Source organism: Thunnus maccoyii, chromosome 24 (assembly GCF_910596095.1).
Source record: "Thunnus maccoyii chromosome 24, fThuMac1.1, whole genome shotgun sequence".
Classification (NCBI taxonomy): domain Eukaryota; kingdom Metazoa; phylum Chordata; class Actinopteri; order Scombriformes; family Scombridae; genus Thunnus; species Thunnus maccoyii.
Window position 1 is genome coordinate 8,081,994 of NC_056556.1, and position 25,792 is coordinate 8,107,785.

General features: G+C 41.5%; 1 protein-coding gene across 9 annotated transcripts in view; it reads left to right on the plus strand.

Moving 5' to 3' along the window:
* Positions 1-25,792, plus strand: part of LOC121892375 (receptor tyrosine-protein kinase erbB-4-like) — a 270,376-nt gene that overhangs the window by 230,289 nt on the left and 14,295 nt on the right. For 4 of the 9 annotated variants that reach the window (XM_042405402.1, XM_042405403.1, XM_042405407.1 and 1 more), the window contains 7 exons: positions 7,496-7,657; positions 10,232-10,307; positions 10,567-10,713; positions 14,527-14,624; positions 14,826-14,996; positions 18,262-18,547; positions 19,699-25,079. In XM_042405402.1, the coding sequence (XP_042261336.1) occupies positions 7,496-7,657; positions 10,232-10,307; positions 10,567-10,713; positions 14,527-14,624; positions 14,826-14,996; positions 18,262-18,547; positions 19,699-20,540 (1,782 nt within the window). In that variant the 3' untranslated portion in view covers positions 20,541-25,079. Of the gene's footprint in view, positions 1-7,495; positions 7,658-10,231; positions 10,308-10,566; positions 10,714-14,526; positions 14,625-14,825; positions 14,997-18,261; positions 18,548-19,698; positions 25,080-25,792 lie in introns of those variants that run through there. The other 5 variants (XR_006094399.1, XR_006094401.1, XR_006094400.1 and 2 more) reach the window with 2 other exon arrangements.

The following is a 25,792-nucleotide window of genomic DNA, read 5'->3' on the forward strand; positions in this document are numbered from 1 at the left end:
GGTGATGAGGCGAGCGGGTGGTGGAGGGATAAGCCTCCCGGGTCTTTCTAATTATCGGTAAGGATCAGCAGTGCTCAAGGATGCATGAGGGGAGGGATTTGACTGCCAGATCCACTGGGTAGGAAGGCCTGATTGGATCAGTCACCTCTCTCCACACACAACCATTACTCATGACGCCTGAAGCCGAGGCTCATTAGACAAAGGCATATGCACGCATGCAGATGAACGGCGGTGGTGGCAGAAATTCACCGCGATTCTCCTGCAACTCCAGAGACCTCGTGACCGTGTGTTTCTGAAATCCGCTCGCTGTATAAAACTTTCTTACGTCAATTATCAAGTCCCACCAATGTCATTTTAATAAAACAAGCAAAATAATCATCCTGCCATGTTCCGATACGAATCAATTTTGTGCAATCAAGTTTCCATTTTCTCGATACTCGAGAGCAGCCTTATTATAATCAAGTAGGATGCAGCAAGGGAGGGAAATAATAGCATTTCGCAGCATTTTGTATGTGCCCACGCATATGCAATCATGCGTTTGAGCATATATGATCGCTCATGTGCATGTACATACCTGTGTTTACACATGCGTGTACAATATGTCCCTTTCGATATGAGAAGTGACCAACGGGTAGGTTGGATCAAGAGAAGTCCGACAGCTTCTCACGGCGATAATTATCTGCTGTGATTAAAAATTATAACTTCTCAGTGTCACAGCAAGTAGCAGACAAATTATAGGTATTACTGTGAAGGGTGAATTATGCATTGAGTGTATAGCTTGGTGGTGGCAAGCTGATTCAAATAAAGATCAGATGTCATCATGCTGCTTCTTTTCTCTCCCCTTCCGTCTTTCTTGCTCTCCATTTGGTTCACCTGTCAAGCTCTGGGGCTGCTGAGCTGTCAGTGAAACCCATCATTACTGTCCCCACGGCTGCCCATAGGCTATCTCAAACTTCACAGAATCTCACTTGGACCCTGTTAATTGATGATTGGCTAGTATGATTACCCAGCAAGGACATCTAGCTGCATTGCTGCAAATGTCATCTTTTGTTGCAGCTTTATTGATTTCATAGCCAGAGTGTTGGGTTTTTTTTTTTGGGGGGGGGGGGGGGGGGGGGGGGGGGGGGGTTGAGTAAATACATTTTAGGAACGTTATAACCCTCTTTTCACATATGAGCAGAAATCTCGCTGATCCAAAAGTAGCGTTTTCCTCCTTCTGTTTTCACTGCAGCAGCCAAAAAATTATTGACATTTGCTCATGTAAATTTGCCAGCAGTGGTCTTTTATTGCCTGCACAGTGACATTTTGGAAGGATCTTTCTGTCCCACAGGGGAATTGAGATCATGGTGACAGAGCTTAGATAATTTTACATCTGGTTTTCTCTCGAGGTGGGTATAATTAAGAATGGAAGCAGGAAGACATCAAGCGTCGATAAGCGTCCTGCATTGTTTTGAAAATCCCACGGAGGGAATTTCAGCCGCTCTTTCGCATGCTTTATCTCACCCCTCAAACCCCAAGCTGAGGCTGCACACCTCACACACACACACACACACACACACACACACACACACACACACTCATAAACACACCCAGCTCAGCTCAGCTTGATAGATAGGTGCATTTTTTTTCCTGCACCATGGATCCAGAACGGCTGAATGCGGAGTAAATGGGCCTACACCCCGACTGCTGCGCCACCACTGAGCTGTCGTTATATATGTCACATTATGTCACATTCACCTGGATCGTTCATTAACCATCCAAACCATCCGGCGATGCAGTTTGGAGCTTATTGGCTTCTGTGGAGATAATTCAATGCAGTACACTACCTTAGCACATTATCTAAACTTCCTGTCGTCCTTTTTGCAAATTGCTCCATGCTGCGCCTGGTTGTAAAAGTGCTTTAGAGATAAATTTGATTTGACTTTTATAACGATATATCAGAATAAAATTTGAATTTGTGTAACACATGATTAAAGGGAGGCACATCTGGACGTTGACTGGCTCACTCTCGCTCCCTCTATTTGTCTTTCTCTCCCACACACACACACACACACACACACACACACACATACACACAACACGAGGAGGTTTTTCACACACACACACGCTTTGGAGACTGCCAGCTCTGTGGGAATGCCTTCCATTCTATCTTGCGCGCAGCACACAGCGTATGACAGACGACCACCTGCGCCACCTGAGCGGACCCATTGTGCACGCTCCTTATCGCACTGGTCCCAGTTCTCGGCGTGCGGACAGTCCCATATTGCTCACATTGTTGCTGCCTCTTCACCCATTCGGTGGGGCGCTGAGGTTTGCAGCGGGAGTTTCGGTGGGAGGGGGGGGTTGCACCACACGCGGCGCTCTTATCGCTCCCTCCGGAAACAGGCACCTCACCTTCTGGTTCCTATAAGAAACTGAGCATTCCTGCCGTTTTTTTTTTTCTTTTTTTTCGAGCTTTTCTTGACATAAATTCCCAAATAAACTGCAGCTCATGGATACTGTGCAGGGGTTTGTATCATTAAAACTATTTAACCTCAGGTGGTTCCCACTGTTTCCTCAAAGAACATGTTGCCTGGCAACAAATACAAAAAAGTAAATAAATACAAACTATTTCATGTTTGTATACAGCTTGTGTTGGTAATATTTTCAACAAAGACCTTATCTCCTGAAGACCTGAGTTGAATTTATTACCGTCTATACTCCATCATGTCTGTCCCCATATTCCTCCACTTACTTTCCAACTGCTCTCCTTTATACTCAGCATCTTTTATTCCACAGCATCTCTCGCTCCCGCTGAGGTATACTGCTCCCTGCAGTTCCTCTCTACTCCACTCTTTTTTTTTTTCACGCCTGGTTTCATCCTCTGTTTTATTCCATTACTGAAGACTCAGATCTTTAGTCTTCTTTCCTTCTTGCTAGAGAGAAGGTGCTAATGGGTCACAGACTAGCCATGACCTTGTCTGTTGTGTGCTTTAGAAAACTTTTAGCCTCTGTAAACAATTCAGAACTCCACCGAGATGAGAAAAGACCTTCAGCGCTGTTTAAAAATGAGATTTTATCCTGCTTGGTAGCCGGCGTTGGGTCAGAGGAGGCTAAACAATAAAGAGGAATTATTCACAACAAACCACATCCTCTCACAAGTCATTTGGCTGAGCACTTAAACTGAGGAAAAAAAAAATTCAAGCCTTATTTTCTACATATTTCTCTCTCTTGAGATTCATAATCGGTCTTTTGTCTTGGTTGCACTGTGGGGAAGACCATTCTTCCACTTTAATTTTACGAGGACTAGGACTAGAGCCCAGCCGATACTTGGTTTTTTAGGGCAGATACTGGTTATAAGAGTTTAAAAAATCCGATAACGATATACAGTACTTACCGATATGTCTTTTACATAAACATATGGCAAAAGTCTGATTTTTTTCAAACAGGCTGCAATCACCAGCACTTTCCTTTTTGTCTTCTACAATCACAAACAAGTAATGGTTAGCTGCATTCATAGTTTAATAGTTGATCTCTGCTGCACATTCACAAACCAACACAGGGCCTAAAGCACACCCTGACTCTTGCAGAGGTCTTGGTTAAACAGCTATTGAAAAGTTACATGAAGTAAAATGTGTCTTTGGCAAAAATAAAACCTTTAAATATTTCAAACTACTACAGCAGCACTTCATGCTCTGAGGGCTTAAACATGCCCTCAGTGTCATTTGGGATGTGCAACCATGCTGGTGAGTTCTTAACCTTAATGCTGGGAAAAGCTGCCTGTTGGGACCTTTCACATTGGGTTCAGAAATGTGTTTTCTGGAAATGGAGGCTTTCCCTGAACTGGACAATGTATTCAAAGCTGCAGCTGCTGGTTCTGACCTAATGTCAACATCAACATTGAAATTTTCTTCCATAATGAGAAAACAAACCTACCATCCAAATTAAATGGCACTTTTTATCAACAATATGGAAAAATGGAAATAGCTTCAAAATATGATTTTATTGGTGGCAGTACGTACAAAAATAGACATTTCTGGCATTTCTTGCATATTTCAAATCAAATTCGGGGATTAATATATAGGGATGTATTTTAGAGGTTTCCATTTTGAGTAAAGAATGAGAAGAAGAAGTCCTACTACTATTTTTTGTTTACATAACCTCTGGCGGAAGTCTGCTGAGATGCAGCTTCCGGGAGCTGACCAACCAGAACAGAGTGGGCAAATCATGAGGCAGGCCTTAAAGAGACAGGACTTAAAACGGCCTGTTTCAGACAGAGGCTGAACTGAGGGGCTGCATAAAGGTCCAGCATAAGATAAATAAGGTGTTTTTTGAACTATAAATCATGCAAAGATATTCCAGCAGAATCCCAGAATATAAAATAGACCTGGAAATATGCAGAATATGTCCCCTTTAACATTGTTTTGTAGCTTCTGTATTGCCTTAGTCACACAATTGTGACCTTTATTGAAAACCTGGAAATGCTCGCATGCTCACTGCCACTTCGGTTTTCTTTTTCAAGTCGCCTTCCATGGGGTTTGTAAATTACAATCTCAGTGTTCGGTCTCACGGTGTCACAGACTTTTAGATTCACTTTTGTTAAGTCCACAAGGGCTTTGGTCTGTCTTGCTGCAAATTCAGCAAGTGCTTAAGGGCTCTGATATGAACTTTAGGAGCCTTTCATGTGGATTGTTAGTGTCTGCAAACCTGCAGACTTTTCAAAAGAAATTGGATGTAGCTTCAGTAATGTCAATAAATGATATTTCCCTTGAGCATAAAGTTATACTTTTCCACATGGATTTGTTGCATAACAATATTAACTTTACAGTTTTATTGTACTTGTAAGGAAACTCAGTGACTCAGAGAAGATTCATTTTTGTACATCAACATGTACATCAACTTTCTGTTAAAGGTCAACCGTAAACAGATAGTTTGAACTTTGAGTTCAGCTGCCCAGTGAAAGAGTTTGGAGTGGTACAGGGCGCCAGTTGTAGCTTTTCCTCCAAGGCAGACGGCTTTGCTTCCTCCACAGAAAAATAATGGAGAGAGAGAGCACAAAGTGATTTTTACATTCAGGCAGGCAGGTACTTTACTCATTCACTATTTATTCAAGGTGTTGTTGAAACTTGCAGTTAACAACTTTGTTAGGGTTTTACCCAGTTTTCTCAGACTGAAAGGATTCATTTATAAATTAATTGGTGATCAACATGTCAGTCATACACAGGTGAAACAGCTGAAAACTACAGAGCATAAGAAGAAGAATTATAATGTCGTTTACCAAACAAAAAATGGCAGGTTTAATTACCTCCTGTATGATCATGGGTTGTGCAATCATGGATTATCCAATCACAAGATTTTACACTGCCATTTGTTAAGGACTTCAGGACTGTTGGGATTGTGACACTTAACCAGTGTTAAAGCGGCACAATGAGCAGGACCCTCTCGACCTGAAACCAAGGCTGCCCCCACATCCTCCGCTGGGACGCTGGTGTTTACCGCCCGGAGTGGCTGAAAATGAATTGGCTCCTTGAGCTGCTGTACATTCCCCTGTCAGTGCGATGGCCTCCCCTCATTGCCCCGTCACTTTAAGTCGAAGTGTATTAATGGACTGTGTGGGCCATTGATTCCTAATTCCTCTCGATGTCAACATCGGGGATAAATATTGCGTGGCACGGTCGTCTTCAGGCTTATTGTAATCAGCATTGTTATTGATCGCCTGCCCAAACCCCCTAGAAGTAATCTATTTTAAATACACTTTCAGTAAAAGGGGGGTGTTTTGGCCCTTGTCCCAGCACATTGTCTTCATACTGGCGAGGAAAGAGGCACACTTTAGCAGAACGAGACAGAAGATGAGGAAGTGTCCCAAATGGAAAAGAGAAAGACAGCGAGAGACATGCAAACAGAGTGACAGATAGAAATATTGCAAGAGCCACCAAATATGCTCAGTGAAATATGTCTTGCTTTTGCGTATAGGTGGTCTCTGTCAGTGTGTGTGTGTGTGTGTGTGTACATGTGTGTGTCTACACATCTGTCTCAGTAAGGCCGGCGGATGATGGATGAGGGCTCAGCCAGCAGCGAGCCAGACGTCGGCGCTATCGATTTATCCTCACATTCGTCTGGGAGGAGGCGGCGCGGGGCGGCCCGCCACGACGAGCATTTCAACACAATCTGCCTCAGTGCGTGCACACACAAACACACATACAGTATTCTCACTGTAAGTATTTCAAATGGGCAATGATTCTCTCGTGCCAGCGGAGGCGTGGGCCTTGGTTGAAATTTTTCATTGTCTGCTGAGTACAAGGACTGCCTCCCTCCTCACCAAGGTGTTTTTATTGATCCACCTGTAAAGTGGCATCCACTTGTTTAACATCCAGTCTAATACACTTCAATTGGCCCAGCCTTGTCTGCCAGCCTCCTTGGCTGTTTTGTTCAGCTATGAGCACAGAAGATGGAGAGGAGTGTGCGTGTGTGTCAGGCGAGCGTGTTTGTGCTTACTTGGCCATGATAAAATGTGTTTGTATTCATGAAGAAAAGTTGGCGTGTGTTTGTGTCCCTGCGAGCCGGTTTGTGTGTGTATCTCGACTTGCAGCATGACGTAAATCCTCGTGTGTGTGTGTGTGTGTGTGAGCATGTTTGCACGGCTGCAAATAGATTTTTGTGCGACTGTCAAGAGTGCCAGCTCCATCCAGCCCATTGAGCAACAAATTATGGCTGCAAAGCAAAGTTGCCGCTCTCTCCGCTCAAGGCTTTGTTGTTTTCCCAGCTTACTTGCTTTGCTCATCGGGTGTTCATAATCAACGTTAACAAAAATTGGAAGGACATCCATTGTTCTCCCTGCCTAGCCATCTTGAAAATAGCCCCAGTTACCGAGGACACAGAGGAGGCATGTCAGTGACACAATCTCAGTTATGACCGAACAAGATTACTACTGGAGTTGGACACATTACAAGAAGATGTTGATGTTACGCAATTTAAGACGTACAGCCAGTTTTATCTTGTAATTGTACTAGCTGCTTGGTCCAGCTTTTCAACTGCAGATGAAAGAGGAATACCCTCCTGCACAATGTCCTTTGCTCTAAATATGCCACGCATTGCGAAAATCTGAATTGCCTCAAGTGTTCACACTGGATTCTGCAAGTGGCTGTTGATGTGATGTCTGTATCTCAGAAACTGTGGAGTTGAGAAATGTTGAGTTTTGTACTTGGAATTCTGATTCGAGAAGCTTTTCTGCTCTATTTTTCTGCTCGTCAAAAGACTAAAATTCTGACTTTCTAACATTTGTGGAATGCTATAAAAGCTGCCAAGAACTCTCAGATATGAGATGTGATAATGATGAAAGATTGAATCTGAATGTCTTCGTGGGTGTGCGGTTAATGATGATGACAGTTATGATAATAATTTTATGTTAGTGCTGACATTTACCGCATCGACAATCTCAGGCTGTTCAGATCATGGAATGTAAAATGATAAACTGCTCCGTAAGATAATTTAAAGTCTTGCTTTTTCCTCCTCTCAGGGGATGATGTACCTGGAGGAGAGGAGGTTGGTCCACAGGGACCTGGCCGCCCGCAACGTGTTGGTGAAGTCGCCCAATCACATCAAGATCACAGACTTCGGCCTGGCGAGGTTGCTGGACGCTGATGAGAAGGAATACAACGCAGACGGGGGCAAGGTTGGTGTAAGTGGAGGCGTGTGCATGTTTTTGTGTGTGTACAGTACTTACCCATCACTTTAACAATCTTGTAAAGATGGTTGACATAAGAGGAAAATACTGCAACCAAAAAATAAAATCACTGCTGGTGACCAGGGAAATGAGACTTGGGGAAGAGAAGTGAGAAGTCATTTTAGCTTCAACTAAGATTTATTTGCATTTTTAATTGATCAAATCACAAACAGACTAACAATTTAGTATATAAAATGTAAAAAAATGAATATATATTTCTCATTTCAAATGGCCAGACCATAAATGTGTAACTGTAAATAGTCATCAATGAAGTGAAGAAAAGAAAGCAAACACTCACATTTGAGAAGAAGTATTTATTTGCTCTACTTGATAAATTATCAGTTCATTATCAGAATTGTTATTATTTAATTTTCTTTATATCCAACTAATCATACAGTCATTACAATACACATAGCAGAACAGAAGTGGTCATTTTCTAAAGACGCAAAGATCTGAAGTATTTGAATTGAATCTGATTGAGCTGGAAAGGTTATTGTCACTTTTAGACAATGTGGACACTAAGCCAGCTAAACTGGAAAAAGCATCTTCTCCGCTCCATCTTTGTCTCTCCTTCCCCACATAAAACAGCCATTTTTCACAATCAGAACGGAGCAGACACATCAGAAAATCAACCCTCGACATCAAATAACCCTTAAAATGATGAATTAACCCTGCTCAGACACATTCAGGGATTTGAAGTCAAGAAGACAACATTTCTGTCACCCTCAGGTTCCTCTCTGATCTCTCATTTTAAATGTCAGCATAGATAATCAAACGGCACAGCTGCTGTCATTAACCTGCATTAATATTTATTTTGTCAGACGACTTCACAAATATGAAATAATGATTTGAGTGATGTCTCAGTGCTGCAGCACTTGGACTTACTTTTTGCCCTGGTCTGCAGGTAATATTTATAACCCACCATCAAATCACTGTTTTCTGCTCAGTCAGAGAAAAATATTTAAATGAGAACAGCTAAATTCTGAGTGTGGCTGTATTAAAACACACTATATAGGTAATGATGGAGAGCATGAGGAGACGGAACGGAGGGAACTTAGGGCTCCACCTCGCCAGATGTTAGGTGTGCATTATTTTCATGTTTACCAACCAAAAGAGGAGGAAGAAGGAGGAGAAATTTAAGCATTTTCATGTTACATATCAGGCAGTTAAATGTGGATGGAGACCAAAACGACATCTCCTCACATGTAAATGGCATTTTCAAATATAGTCAGCTAGCATGGACATAAATTTAGTTTTGAAAATAACTGAGGTAAACACGCTGTTCTCTGCATGTGATAAATACTAAGAAAAACATGTATTTTGTGTCGCTTCCTGAGCTGTGAAACTCTTCTGGTCAGGCAAAGTCTGGTGAAAGTAGTTTCAGTAAAATACAATTTGGAAGTACTTCATCCAAACAAATAATGCAGCCACAGTTCCAATCACTTTGTTTTGTTTGGGGACCCAGACTACATTAATCAGAAGCCCCTTCTCTTTTCCTCACTTGAGACTCGCTATGCAAATTGTCCTGATCAACTCCCTTTATTAAATTGGCGTGTTCATTGCTGCATTTATTCAGCTGGAGGCCTTGAGGTAGCCACTGCATCTTGAGTTGGAGCTGTTATGTTGTGGGCAAAAATAAAAAAAATAAAAAAAAGAAGAAGTACTTTCATAAACCAGACCTGGAGAGTTTGATGCAACCATCTGAGTGATTGACTCCATGATGGTATTCACTGATGCCCTGATAAATGAGAGCTGTTGTCAGCAGATCTACATGTATGCCATAAAAATAGAGGCACCACGGGAGATAAATCAACAGAACCGTACCACATTTCCAACCTGAAGCATTTCATTTCTCCTCTTCCTGTTCATTTCCCCGAAGAGCAAGCGTGCATAAGGCTTCCACACAAACACAAAGGGGGCTGTGTTTGAAATGGCCGCTGCGTGTACATGCGTGTGCATATGTGCGTTCACATGCAAAAGGCCAGATAATTGCTTTGTTCAGTGGGCTCTACATCTGAAAATTCCCCTCTACAGTCAATATGTAAATCATATGGAGGGTAAGATATGGCAATGTGTGCCATTGTCCTTGTCAGGAATGTCAAAGGGCCCGTTGTTATTACTATTTCACAAGCTGCCTGCTGTAAACCCACCCGGCTATTGAGATAATGTGAGACAAATGGCCAATACAATCTCATTTAGTATCTTAAAAAGCACGCTCTCTATTGATGATCCCTGGGTTAGACTGAAGCTAATCAATCACAGTACTTGAATAATATTGAGCAAAGCAAAAGTATGGTTGAAAGTGCTGTCGATTTCCCGATATCTCACAAACGGTACATTAAAAGATCAGGCAGCTGTTCAGCAGAATAGCATTATGGAAAATTATCTGCAATTCAAGTTTACATATGGATGAAGATATATTGTGATAATGTGACAGACGTGAAACCAGTAATGCTGATTTTTTTTGTCTTTATTTGCTTCTTTCATCCTGAAACCCCTCTCTTTGTTTATCTGTTCTCCTCACCTCAGATGCCTATTAAATGGATGGCACTGGAATGCATCCACTACAGGAAGTTCACCCATCAGAGTGATGTGTGGAGTTACGGTGGGTGCACAGAAGCAGAATTAAAAGCTAAATGTATCATTCTTCATCTGTACAGTATGTAGACATCACTGTTTAATATGCTCATAGAGGAGGGAGGAAAGAAGTCAATGACCTGAAATCCTGTTTCCTTTATTTGCATTTTCGCCCCCTTTTCCATCTGCTTATCTTGTTTTTTTGTCACATCTTTGTCTCACCTTCCCATCTCTATCTGTCTGTCTTATTCTCTATCTCCCTCTTCCTACCCCATCACATCCTCCAGGAGTGACCATCTGGGAGCTGATGACATTTGGAGGGAAACCATACGACGGCATCTCCACACGGGAAATCCCAGATATACTGGAGAAAGGGGAGCGCCTGCCACAGCCGCCCATTTGCACCATAGATGTCTACATGGTCATGGTCAAATGTGAGAAAACACACACACAAACAGACATACATACTGAGACCAAAAAAATCCAAGACACTCACAAAGAAGCATGTGCACGATTAATGGTAAAAATACAAACCTCTCGTATAAAAACACTACTTTTGATACATTAAGCAGAGTGGTGATGTGCAAGGTATCTAAACTAACAACAATTTGCAAAAAGTAGTACACTCTGCTGCTGGTGGCTTGGAGGTATATTACAAGGTGACAGATCATGATTTTTGTGATTTTCTGTCATTGATATACTTATAATTATAACTTATATATATGTTATAATTATAATGTCTATGTTAAACATAGTCAAAGTTCCAAAACTTGGTGAGGTGAAGATAAGTAAAAATGCTGCCTTCAAGTCAAAATCCAGGGCTTCATCCCGCTCTTACCGTTTCATTTGCAAACTTACCTTTAACTCCCCATCAAACTGAAGTCAGATCGTTTGCACGTAGCCTTTGTTGCTAAGGTTGTTGCTAAGGTTGTTCTACGGATTGTTTGCCCTGTCCACTCATTTATTTTGGATTGGATGTACATGTATTTGAGAAGTTTATATTTCAAGTAAAGAGCTAACCAATCAGAACAGAGTGGGAGTGGGAAGGGGGCCTTAAAGAGACAGGAGCTAAAACAGCCTGTTTCAGACAGAGGCTGAACTGAGGGGCTGCATAAGGGCCAGTATAAGATGAATAAGGAGTTTTTTTAAACTGTAAATCATGCAGAGATATTCCAGTAGAGCCCCAGAACAAAAATATAGACCTGTAAATGTGCATGTTATGGCTTCTTTAAGAGGTCGACACCACAATCGCTGGGTGATATGGATAAAATGTCAAACTTTTTCTTTAACCAGCTTGAAAAATCGAAATACTTCCTCACCCTGTTAATAAAATTGTGTAACTCAGCCATAAAGCAGTCCTGCTCACTGATTTGAAATATTGCCCATAATCTCCCAATACGTCCAAGGGATATTAGTTGGCCGGATATAAACAAAGTCCAGTAGTGGCAGAATTGGAGACAATGTTACAGAGCAGCAATCCAAAACAGTGAGTGAGTGCCATCCTTGATTTAAACAGAGGCCCATATTATTTTTTTTATTTTTAAATCATGTTTATACACTGCTGCAACTCGACCTGAGGAGTCACAGATGACTTGTAGTTTAATAAAAAGGTTCATTTTTTAATATTCACTCTGCAAGGCATTATTTGAGCTCTGGGGCTTTGAGTCAAGGCTGGAGGAGGAGTTGATATGTAAAGAGGAGAGATGAGAAAACAAGTCAGAGAAAAAGAGAGGAACCATGTTGTCATGAAACTGCAATGAGATGCTGGGTTTTTGGTCTGCAACATGCAGGCCTGTCCTCACTGGAGAGTCTGCCCACATCCTTGTTCGTGTCATCTTCCATCTGGACTACCAACTCTCCCTCCAAGCCCGTTAAACTCATCCAAAAAACCGGCCTTCTCCTCATCCGCCCCAAATTCTCCCATGTCTCTTCCATTTTGCACTCCCTCCCCTGGCTGAATTCAGATGCCCGGTGCTGGTGCACACGCCTGCAGAGGGATCCACCCTCCCATATTTCCAGGAAACGATCCAGACATACATGCCAATCCATGCTATGAGCTGTGCCAGCTATCGGCTGCTTGGCTATCCCCTTGCCTGCATCAGTCTGCTAATCGCTCCACCCTGTCTGAACTCAACTATGGTGAAGTGACTTTACTGTGACTCCCTATCCTCTGCTGCTGGCTGAAATTCTCATAAAAATTATCTCAACTTCTCTCTGCTGACTTTTTTTTTTTTTTTTTTTTTTTTTAGCAGTTCTTGTTCTGTTAAATTATATCTCTTTTTTTCTATGTATATACTTATTATTAGTTGCTTGTAGTGCTTGAATTTGAACTGCACTCATTGTTAGTCTCTCTGGATGAGGACAACAGCAGAGTGCTTAAATGCCAAATGTGTTGAAAGAGAATGATGTGATGCAGCTTGGAGCTTGATATCAAAACATATTCCCAAGACGAAAATGTTAATCCAACCGAAATGTCATAATATCTAATTGTTTTTCTTCCAAATGAAAAACTACTGCCAATGGCTTTTGACAGCACAGAATCAACCATGAAAGCCCTGCAGCAATTTAGCCAAATAACAATTCCAGCTGATTCTTTCTGTCCCACTGGAGAAGAAAAAAATAAATGTTACGTGCTATGTGAAATGTGTCTGGACAATAGTGTTAGAAATGCTGAGAGGTCAAAGGGACTCCCTTAATTTAACAAGTAGCAAAATGTTGAGAAGTTCCCATTTATTCCTGATTTATTTGTAATCCTTCGGGTAGATATCACATTTTACGTTACATTTCTGCCAATTACATCCACTATAAGGCTGAGCACTGTATCCTCCTTACATGTCTAAAATCTCAATATGATTAATTTTTACCCACAGTACAATGCTACTCTCACATATTTGTGGTGTGAGTGTATATATACAAACACACAAGAATGTGGTGACGTTAGGTGAGCGTCAGGACGATGATCAGAAATAGCCAAAACAGGTCAATCACTGAGTCAAACAAGCACAAGGGTCACGCCGCCTCATTGAAAGCCAGAAGGAAGCGCAGCAATTGGCCGCATTAATTCTAATTACATGTTGACTGAGAGCCGTTGTTTGTGATTTGGTGTGCCGTCACACTGTGTGCCCCGCTGCCTCTGCGCCACCCCAATAAAGATGAAATAGAGTTTGATTGCTGGAGTAATTGCACCTCATTTAGGTAATGTGCCTGTGCGGGGCGCTAGAAGCGGAAATTAGATGAACTGAGCGAAGACAGACAGGCGAAAAGACAACATAGGGTCAGGGTTTATTTAAGGAAACAATAATGCTCACGGTCATGGTTTAAAACAAAAAAATAAGGAGCTTTTGTGGACACAAAACATACATTAGACCACAGATTATGCAGAACTGCATCAATGCAGTAAACAATTATTTGTCATTGCTCATTATGAAATTAAACACTTATATTTTCTAGACAGTATTGCACCCAGACCCAACTATAACTATCACTGTTGTAGAAAATGAAAAGGAACGCAGACACTGAAATCAGCAGCTCAGTTTGCTTGCTGTCTAATCTGAGCTGAGACACCACCTGGTGTTTCACTTCACCTTCGGGGGTTTGCTGTGTTTACTGCAGCAGTGGCCTCAGGGAGAGGAAAGTGGGCCGGATATCAAAATGAAAAACACTTTTTCTTCTTCCTTATACTTCTGAGTAGCCCTTGAGCAAGCCCTCAGAACATATGGAGCTAAAAGTGAACACCGTGCCTGCTTGTTCAGTGTTTTCTAGTAAATAAAGGTTAAAATTAATGTAATTTTACAGTGTATGCTTTTATAATGCATTTTCAACTGAACTTTTACAGGGATAATACATTGAAAAACATCACCTATTCACTCATACTTTAAATATATAGTATATATTTTATGTTTAATATCTAGAAATAATATTACTAGTGTTACATGCCAAGACTGAACCTACAGTAGTAGTCTACTGCCAAACTGCCAAAGCAATAGGTAATCAACACTAGTTATTCCAAAAAAAATGGCAATTAGAGAAACATGCTAAAGGTTAAGAAACCACACAAACTCAACTGTGGACAATCAATAAGCTGCATTTCTATTCAGCTATCTTTGAATGTTATGGGAAACACATGTATATAAATCTTTAATGTGAACACAACTTGAGTTAAGACAATGTCCCTCACAATCTAACCTCTTCTTTGTCCTCTTCTCGCTCCCCTACAACCCTCTCTGCTCCATCTTTCTCCTCTCCAGGCTGGATGATTGATGCAGACAGCAGGCCGAAGTTCAAGGAGCTGGCCGCTGAGTTCTGCAGAATGGCCCGTGACCCCCAGCGATACCTGGTCATCCAGGTGTGTTTGCCTCAACAGGCTCACTGTCAGAACCCTCGATAATAAGGCTCTACTGTGCAACCATCTGCTTACTGGACAAATAAATGTAGTGTCTGAATGAAATCCTCTGAGATATTTTGTGGGTCATTTTTGAGTGTAATTTCTCATTAAAGCATCTGTAATGCCAGTGAAATTAAATTGAATTAAAAATGTTTTGTTCAGGGAGACGACCGCATGAAGCTTCCCAGCCCCAATGACAGCAAGTTCTTCCAGAGCCTTCTGGATGAGGAGGACCTGGACGATTTGATGGATGCTGAGGAGTATCTGGTGCCTCGCGGTTTCAGCATGGCTCCTCCGTCATACACAACCAGGCCTCGAGTCGACTCTAACAGAGTAAGGAAACTGCTTAAAACATATGCAAAAATCTGCCACGAAAGAATATATTCTGGATTTAAATGTCACAACCTTTAATTTTTTTAAATTCTCTAAGCTGTAGTCTTGAAATGGTTAAACAGCTGTAATATTTTGACTCTGAGTCTACGTTATGGTGCAAATGGTTAAAAGGGGAATAGGTCTTACTGTTATGGCTCAAGAAGTGTCTTACAATGTCATTTCTAAGTGTTAAGGCATTAAAATAGTCTTATATTCAACTATAATCTTTTTAATTTGATGAGTCATATATCTTCATAGAAATTCTTTAAACTGTATTTGATTTATCCTCAATAGCTTTTTCTCTTCAATCTGGTCAAAAACTGCCCAACTCACTGTCCTCTATAAATGTTCAAGGTGGTAAAGAACTTCCAATACACTGATGATTTTCCTCTGCTAATGGCCCACCTCCATCATTTCTATCCCAGCGTGTGTGGCTTAAACCTGGACTCTTTATGCACTAGGTCCCCAGGCCCCAAGTTTCATTACTCAGAGCTCTATAAGCAAATAACAGACGCTCTCTTAAAATGCCGGAGCCGTTTACTAATAGAGAATGAGTGCAGGCTCGGCTGTTTGTTCTGCAGCATGCACCACGTGCCGCTGCCCCACGGCTCTGCATCTTATGCACCTTTACCCCTGTGACCCACTTGCCAGCGGCTCTTTGTTCCCTGACGAACGCACACATACCCCCAAAAACACACACAGCATAATCCATCTAGGGTCTTGTGTGTTCAAGGTCAAGACCCCTATCACGAATTGAACCTCTTTTGATATGCAGTCAAAAGCTCCCACATGTTAAAATCCAGTGGCTGGTTGACCAGGGGAAGTTAGTTATTCAGGTTGTGCTGCCGCAGACGCAGTCCGTGCAATATTCACAATGCAATATTCAGTGACCACACAAGACAAAGAATTATAAACTAGAACCTTGTATTTTTTGGGGGGGAATAAATAAAATGAAATAAATGAGTTCTTTTAAACTACTTTTCTGTCTGACCGGTTGCACCCTAATATAGGTCATTCAGAATCTCAATTCTCAATATTTGGATCCAACATTAGGTAGGTAATAATATTAAAACAATACCTTGTTCAATATTATGACCTTACAACTCGCTTCAACCTTACAATAATTCACTATTCACTGTATCATCAATAACAAAATCATTGTAACCAAGTAACAGTACTACACCTAATCAATAATATGACTACTCAGTCCATTCACTTAAACCAGTGATGGTTACAACAAGCCTTTCTGATTTGTCAGGAATTGCTAATTCTTTAACTTCAACAAAATATATACATATAATGTAAATTGTACAATCAACACATTGTAAATAATTTTTACAGTAAATGCATTTCTGAGTAAAGTGAATCTAAATTTCTATTTAACTTAACATTGTATATACTTTTTAAATTAAAGTGAAACAATATTGCATGAATTACAAACAGTAGTAGTTACTGTAGTTATACAGTGTAAACTTGACACACTATATTCTTATGTCTTCTGTTCTTTTTAATTCAAAATCACTTACCAATGAAATAAAATATCCTAAAAAAACATTAAAAACTAAATATGTTGCTTCAGTATTAAACAGTTCAGTAGCTTTACCAGCCACAGAAAATGTTGAGTAATTAAACACTTTACATGTCAGGTTTTTATGTTCTTTCTAGTTGAGTTCTCAAACAGTTTTACTTTAGTTGATCTCTATAACAGTTGATTAATTGCACTGTTCGTCACTTAATGATAATTTTGTTAGCTCCAGGCCCATTCACTTGAACTTGCTAGCTTAGCCTAGCGCCTAGTGGCACAGCATTTATTTATTTATGTTTACTGTGACTCACCAATCCAGAAGTTTCTCTGTGTCACTCGGCAGGTTTCAGTGAGCAGGGCCTCTCTCTCACACACACACACATACACATCTGCAAGCTTACAACAAAATACAGGCTGTTACTGTTCTGATTTGATAACGCTGTATATCCTCTCCCTTCAGTGTCACCCAGCGTCACAATGCTATCTAACCTGCCTGTTGCTGTATACCTGTGTTCTGATGGGCTAAGGCATTTCCTGGTTGTTAACTCTTTGTGACCTGGGTTACAGAAGACAGTGGGAGTTGGTCAAGCCCCCAGGATCAGTACTGGGCTTTGAAGCCCATTTCTCATAGTGGCCAAACTGTGGAATTACAACTTCCAGGTCCAACAGGGGCCAAAAAGCATTTTTCCCACACATGATCATGGGAAAAAGAGTGGCTGTAAAATGGTGGATACATTTGAGCATCACAACCCTCACAAAATGACTCATTTCACTATCAGATTTTGATCCATTCGGTCCGATAACATTTGGAAAGTCTAGAAGAGCTGCATGATTGAATTGCTTTATCCCCATTCAAGTTAGCCAGAGGGCTAAACTGGAAGTTAGTCATCTCGGCCGGCAGAAGTCTCTAGTGAGCATGCTCTATGGGTGCATTGAGTCCATTGAGAGTGCGCAGTATGTTTTCATTATGTAATTTCTTTTCAGCGGGATGTGGTTTTATTGGCTTGATGCGCCACTGAGCAACTTTCATAGGAATAAACAGGGCCCCGCCTCCAACGCTGTATCCACTTCTCTTTATACATCCATATAGTAGGTGGACAGATATAACCCCAGGACGTTTCCTTTATTTCTGTTGCGTTTTGTAGCTTTGCTTCCTGTAATTGCTGCTGTAGCGCTTGCAGTTGGCAAGAGTGCAGAGGAGTAGGCCTGGGCTAAATAGCCCACGGCAAGCCAACACAGCACCACAAGAAGCCCTTCGCTTCACATGTCATGTTTTGTATTTTCTTGTGGGGTTTTTTGTTCTTTTTTGAGGTTCTGGTGTTTGAAATGTAGCTTTGCCTGGCTGCCCCTCACAGTCCCTTCAGGCTGATGACTACACCAGCAGAACTTTGTTGGAGAATTTTACTTTCAACAGGGAGCTGCACAGGTTAAAAGTCTCACTTCCTTTGCCACAGGTGGCATAACACTGGCTCAAACTTGATTATTTTTGGCATTCACACCATGCATATTTGTTGTGATTCAATTGAACTATGGGGTTATTTAGTTATATTCTTTTAGTGATATTGCCCCAGCATCAAATACCAAACATGCATCAAAGTTCTAGTGTGGTTTAGAATGAAAATCCAACCTACAGTACAGTTTGTTCAAAAAAATCACATTGCATTTTTCTTTTCTTTATCCACAACCCACTCTGTACTTCAGAACCAGTTTGGCTATCGTGATGGAGGTCCAAACCCTGTAGAAGGTCCTGTGGCAGGGGCCCAAGCCTGTATAAACCAGGAAGTGGCAGTCAGCCAGGGTCCAGCCCTGGAGGACCAGCGCTGTAACGGGAGCCTGCATAAGAAGACTCTGAGCCAAGCTGGAGGGGAAGACAGCGGTGGCCAGAGGTACAGCGCTGACCCCACCATCTTCCTGGGAGAAAGGGCGTCCAGAGGTGACACAGATGAGGATGGATACATGACCCCCATGAAAGACAAGAGCTCCTCAGGTACAGGGACTGTGAATTAAATGTTGTAGCCATTGAAATCACTTAGTAGTGCCCCAACAAGCCAAAGCAGGTTAATTTTACAGAACATTTTTAACAAACAGAATGGTTGAAAAGTGCTTTATAGAAGCTAAAAATAAGGTCAGGCAATTCTGCAGCCCTGTGGGGCATTTTGTAGTGAATATGCAGAGCCTTTTAGGTGTTTTATTTAATCCACAGCACGGTGTAGGCAATATTAAATATTCAAATAACTTAACCTCATTATGTTAATTGCTAACCTTTCAATAAAAGACGCATAATTTATTGAAAGTAATATGTAGGAGAAGACATTTTCAAAAAATACTGTAGTTGTACATGAAAAGTAGCATGGACCCATGAGAATAAACCTCATTCATAGATCAACTACACCACAAACGTGCTGTTCTGTTCCACAAAGATAGAAACATCATTTAAATGTAAAATACTTGCGTGTGTGTATAGCGATTTCTATTCTAGTGCACCTTTTCCCTGTCATCTCTTTGCTCATTCACAGAGTAAATACGATCTTTTGTAGTATATTCTACCTGTCATTTTGTCTGTTCATTTCATTTCATTCCACTGATTAAAATTCTTACTGAGTTTCTGTCAACAGTGGTGTATGTCAGCTACTACAGAGTCATGTTTTGCTTTTGATCATAATTCAGTCAATCAGCCCTGCTCTTACACTATCATCTGATTTTTGAGCAGTTCAAAATATAACAAAGCCTGAAGCAAAATGCATCTGATGCAATGTCAAGGAGCGGAAGAGTGGGCAAAATCAATAGGTTTCGCACCCCACTATTATAGCGCTTGGAAGCAGTGAAGAGGGGTCATTTGCTGGCATTTTCACCCCCGGCAGATGGAGTTTCCAGTGCCAAAGAACTACTGGCAAGTTGCCCTCATGGTCCTGAGTGGCTGCCATTATCGCCATTATCATCTCCATCTCCGTCTTCTCCCCTCATTAGCGAGTGATCTCTTTCTCGTACTCTCTCTCAATTTCCATTTCTTTTGTTTTCTCTTGTCCTGATCTAATTTCTGTTGATTTGGTGTTTGTCTGTCTTATTCTCACATAAACTCCCTCTCTCTTGTTCTCCACATTCCTGCCCTCCCTCCCCTTTTCTGGTCTATTGCTGCAGAATACCTGAACCCGATTGAGGAGAACCCGTTTGTCTCACGTCATAAAAACGGTGAGATCCATGCCTTGGACAACCCAGGATACCACAGCACACCCAACAGCCAGCCCAAAGGAGAGGATGAGTACATCAATGAGCCCCTCTACCTCAACACCTTCCACAGCCCAGCTGAACTGGGCTTGGAGGCCCTGAGGAGAAATGGTCTGCCCCTTCCCACCCAGCCGCCCTCTTCCATCTCAGCCACAACCTCAGGATCCCACCTCCCGCTGACTATCCAGACCAGCCTGCCCCACTACCCCCTCCCCACAGCCCAGCCTTCTCCATCTGGCATGCCCTGCCACCACGGTCCACCAACTCACCTTCTCCACGCCCACCACACCATCAAACCTGCAGGACAACCTGTCAATCCAGGTGGTGGCTCCATCAGTCAGAGCCAAACAGGAACTACTGCCCAAACCCAGGTGTGCCAGTCAGGTGGCCTGTCCACTTCAGTCCCCATTGGGCACGGCAGCCTGCCAGCCTACCAGATCCACGCCACCACGCACCCCGCCAGCATGCTGAAGCATGGAGGAGGACAGACATCAGGTAAAGCCAGTGGGAAGAAGCTGAAGGTGACCTTTGACAACCCAGAATACTGGCAGCACAGTTTGCCTCCCAAATCATCTAACCAGGCGGCCCCTGACGGTGCCCAGGGAGGTTCCACAAATGCCAAGCTCTTCTATAAGCAAAACGGACACATACGGCCGGCAGTGGCTGAAAACCCTGAATACATGTCTGAGTTTTCCATGAAATCTGGCACAGTTTTGCCACCTCCACCCTACCGGCAGCGGAATACTGTGGTGTAGATCGTTCCCTGTGACAAATGTTCCTCAATCTGACTCTAGCCTCCAACAACCCCGACATTCTCTCCGGTTCCACTGTCCCACGCAGAGGGGAGCAGCCACAAGCAGAGCTACCCCCAAACTCTTTCCAAATAACGTGCCATCTGTTGTAGACCGTAGCGACATCAGAAGGAGGTGGACCGAACCGAACCGAACCGAGCCAACCCAACTCAAACTCATGCACCTTCACTACATCCAATCCAGTCCATTTCTGTTCTGTAGATAGAAATTGCGCTCCAAGTCACTGAGAATGTGAAGGTTTGGTAGTTTTCGGCAAACAATGGACACAAGACTGTCACACAGCAGAGGACGGATTGTGTTGTCCCAGCGAGGTAGACCACAACGGTGTCCATCAAGATGGATTTGACTTAGGGGACCTGAACTCACTGCCAGCCACTGCGGTGTCAGATTCATGAGAGGAACAAGATGTTTTATTATTTTTTTGTTTTCCAATATAAAAGATGAACAATACCCTACTAAGGGTTTCTGAAATAAGCAAACAGACGGAACAAGTACAGTCTGTTAGATGTCAAGGGTTTTGTGAAAGACCTTGTTGAGTGAGGCAAAACAGCAAAACATGGAGGAAAGAAGACTGAAAGGATTAGTCAGGAGAGTGACTTCCTGTAACATGAAAGCACTGAAAGCTGGTCAATCATATTCAATCTTTTTGCCTATAGGATTATACTGTACGTTCTCGAATTTTCCATCCAATATGTGAAATTCATCTCATCTTTCTACTGTAACTGTGATACTGTGATGGCCAATACTACAGTGATCCCTCCTATCACATTTGTAGTTCAACCATGGACTTTTAAACTTGCCCACAAACACACAGGGCAACTGCTGTTCTGTTGTTTTTGCTTGACTGCTGTCTGCTTGAAAAAGCTGATCAAAAACTGCTTTTCCAAGCCAAATGGTATAAGGGAAAATACACTGTAAACATTTTTATAAACACTGGTTGCAGTGCTGAAAAGATGGATTTTTATACACTGGTTTTCCCATTCAGATCATGAAGCTAACTTAGATGGGTAAAGAGTGAGTTTTCATGAGAGAGGGAGGATAGTCAGAGAAATTGCTGTATCTGCTGAGTAGTGTGATAGGACTATCCAGAAAGCAGCCAAACTCAAAATGGTGATCATAGAGACAGAACAAGTGATGGGAAGAGAGAGAAAAAGAGAGAAAAAATCTACAGAGAGGGGAGGGAAAGTTCATACACGCTGCCTAATGAAGACCTCAACGAATGAACAAGACAGCACCAGCAGACCACAGTTAAAACAGGCTACTTTTTGTGTTTGTTTGTGTCAGTGTGTTTAGGTTGAGTGTGTGTGTGCTCACATAATGGCAAGCTAGTTTGGCCTCATTAGGAATAGATGATGGACTAGGTGTGGTAGAAGTCAGTGACGGTGGGGTCAACAGCCAAAAACCATCAGTATTGTAGACGCAACACTAGTCTGACCTAAAACAAGGCTTCCAGCATATGGCTATTGTCAAGAAGAAGACATTACATTTTTTTATGTCATCGGCTTAAATCAAAAGCTCATTGAATGCACCAAATTCAACAACAGCACCAAATCTCTGGGAGCTTTTCACAATTGTAGGTGGTCCTAAACTGTCCTGTTGTTTTCCAAAAGAAAACTGGTGCACAGAAAGTGATGGTTTTGTGATTTTTAAACCTGTGCCAAAACGAATAGTCTCTTTCATGGTGTTCATTTATAAGGGACATGACCATTTTGGTAGCTTGGACCTATTTCTTATAAATCATAAATGTGTCCACTTTTCTTCGCTGCATCTTCCCTATGACGGTAGATTTGGACAGAAAATAGATGTGGTCTCTGTTGTTTCCTCCCTAACTGTGTTCCAAAGCAAATTTTTGCCACCACATCTCTGTCCTCAAAGCAATTCTTATGTAATTTGTTCTGGTTTCATGAGTGGCACTTTGTAAATCAAGATCGTGACCACAATGCAGTAATGATTTATTTGACTTGGTCTGAGGTGGCAATACAGACCTGCACAATTTTCAATCACTGCATTATTTGATTTAGGCAAATAATCACCAACAAAGATTACATTGATATATTAGACTGACTTTTAAGCTAAAGTCAGAGCACTGCTGCAATTGGCAGTGGTGGGAAACTGAATTGTTTAAAAATTTGAAGGACCTTATTGCCCAGACGTCAGAACTCAATAAACTGCTAACCTAAACTGAAATGCTATCTTCTTAGTTGGTTGACAAGGTTGCTAGAACATTTATTTTCCCAAGTAGCTTGCTGGTAAGTCACCCGACACCCAACTGCTTTCCATAATATAGGTAAATACGTCAAATTTAAGATGTTTTTTTCAAGTGCAGCTATAACTTAATTTGCACTTTTACCAACACTGGATTTTAATTAGCTCAAGTCCATCCAACTTTCGACTTATCCTCTGATCCATCAAGACTGATGTCATCAAAAGTATCCCAACCAAGTTTTACTCATGAGATCACCCGTAGACATCTGATTGCCCCTCTACTCTTAAAAGAATCGTTCTAACCCTCACTACTGATGCCTCTGTAGGCAAACTGCCAGTCAATGCTGCTAAAAGCGCTGGTGTTACAGCCATTATTTCTTCCGCCAAGCCATACAGAACACCTGTGGGTGGGAAAACACCACAAAGCTTTCCAAACGTGGAAGATCAAGTGATGTCGGTTTGCCTCAGAGGTCGTCTTGCAATATCTCACTAGACTCACACCTTTTTGTTCATGAATATGAATGAAATCTTGTAGTTCCTGAACCTTTAGCGAGATTGTCATTTTCCAGCCATTACTGTGGAACATTGATATTGCTTTGTAATTGATTCAGAAGCTTTTCATGCCATGTCCAAGCTGTTTTCTTGTGTAGGTTATTTATTTTGTGTATTTTAATGTGTGTGTAAAAGTAACGTTGTATATGTTCGTCCTCCCCATGGAGCACTTTGATCAGACTCGCGGGTAGAAAGAAAGGATCTCCAGCCTTCGTTACTGAAATATTCAACTTGTTTATCTGGTCGTTTACCACTTCAGAAAGAAAAGGCTTTTCGATGAGTCAAAGGAAGGTGCATCGACCAGGGGTTCACAGAGAAAACACATTTTAGGTGGTACTGACCAACTTCAAGAATGTCCTTGTTTCCATGTTTTTTGTTTGCTTCAAACAGTATTTCCAATGCTGCTTTGATGGTATCATGACTATTTGATGAAGGAGCATTTTGTAGTCCCTTTTGGAGCTCTAATTCAATGAAATGGAGACAGTATTTAATATCAACGTTAAAATATTTATAGCACGTTTGAGTTTGTTTATATAGAGCGATGGAAGCGACTGCCAAATCTGGGTTTCAAGAAAAAAAAAAAAAGAAAGGACGATGGTGGTAAAAAAGAAAAACACATGCCTTGGTTTCCCTCTTGTTTACCCTAAATCATACTGCAAGCAAAATATGTGTTTGAATCAAGAATGGATTAGACTGGAGCACTGATGAGACGACTGGCTTCACATGTTCTCGAGAGCACTTTAGAGTATCCGAGGCACTCAGCAACCCTTGTTTTTTAATTGAATCATAGGAAAAAACATTACCTATACCTGAAGATCCAAGTCCTGCTTTTGTCTAAAGGTATTAGTTACCTTTTTTAAAAGTACCACAGTTTGTTTTCTTCTTGTCAACGCAATCATTGCTACTGACGAATATGTCATTTCTTGTTTCAAACACGTTTTGCCTTGGTGTTGGGCTGTGTTACCTGCTGCTATTTGTCTCAGCCCTAAACACTTTTGTGTCATGGCGGTTTAAGAGTACGCCATGGTGACACTGGTGTTTAAGACTGATCTTTTTACTTTTTACTGTTTCCTCCAAGCCACGGTGCAGAGGCATGTAGCCATGTTGTACTGAAGTGAATCCTTCAATATTTCATCCTCAACAGTTTCAACCTACCATATATGCTGTGATAGAGTCTAATGTATAGTACAATATCACCTTGCATGGTACCCAAAGTGAGTGTTTTACTGCCCTCAACCTTTGTATCTTTTCATTGATGACAATATTATAATCACATTTCTGTCCAGAGAGTGGACAGTGTGGAAGGAAATAACCAGATATTTTTTACTGAATTCAGTAGCACAAACTGGGAATCATTATTTCTGAAATCTTTCATGGGATTTTTTGTCTACAGTACCCTATATAGTCATTTAACCTTTAGTTTTATTCTGTCTGTGTTATCAAGAGTGTTTTTCTTCAAGAAAAAAGACTTGAATCTATATATTTTTTCCACTACTGTGTCAGTTACTGTACATTATTTAACATGTTTGTCATTCTAGCTGCAATTTTTAGTTGTTTACATCTTAATTGCACAAATCATCACCTACGCGTGGAAGTGGTTCATTTTCTGTGTTTAAATTATCAGAACAGTGTAACTGTACAGAATCTTTGGGGTTTCCTCCAAAATTTATCTAACACACTTCAACAACAAATGTGAATAGTATTTTTATAAAGCACTGAAATGGCCGACGTGGTGAATTTGTAAATAAGGAGGCAATGCTTTGAATTTATATGGTCTTCTCTCCTACTGCTGTTTTCTTCTGCTTATAACAACTGTATAAAAAAAAAGAGTCGTACATATTTGCTTTATGTAAGTGTACCTTTTGACTAATGGGGATTTGATTTTAAAAGTGCTTGTCAACCCTTTCTCATGTGAAACTATGTTCAGTGGCCCTTTTCCAGAGCTTTGTGGCTGTCCTCATGTAATGTTTCAGTTTAGGTGAACACTGTAAAAGTGGTGATGATGAGTCGTGGGCAGGGCGGGAGGGGGAGGCTGTTCAATCCGCCCGGTATCTGTTTCGCTTCCTCATACCTGCCACATTTCATTTGTCACTCAGTAATGAGAACACGCCAGTACAAGTGAACAATACCTTCTTTGCCGTTTTATCTCTCCCTCTTCCTAATTCTCATAAAACTGAAAACCAGTGCTGCCAGCTAATCTAGATAAACTGTGTTTGGGGCTCAGTGTTACCTTCTCTGCATTCTTTCTACTGGAAATATTACTGAGCCAAGTCTGACCTCCTCCTATTTCCTGAAAGGCAGCACACAGCCATCACAGTACAAACTGTTTTCAATTCATTTCCAATTTGTTTTGCATGCTTTTAGAGGAGACATAGTAGAGAGAAGGCTTCACCAGTCACTCCTCCTCACCTATGTTAGCTTCCCATACCCCCCCCCCC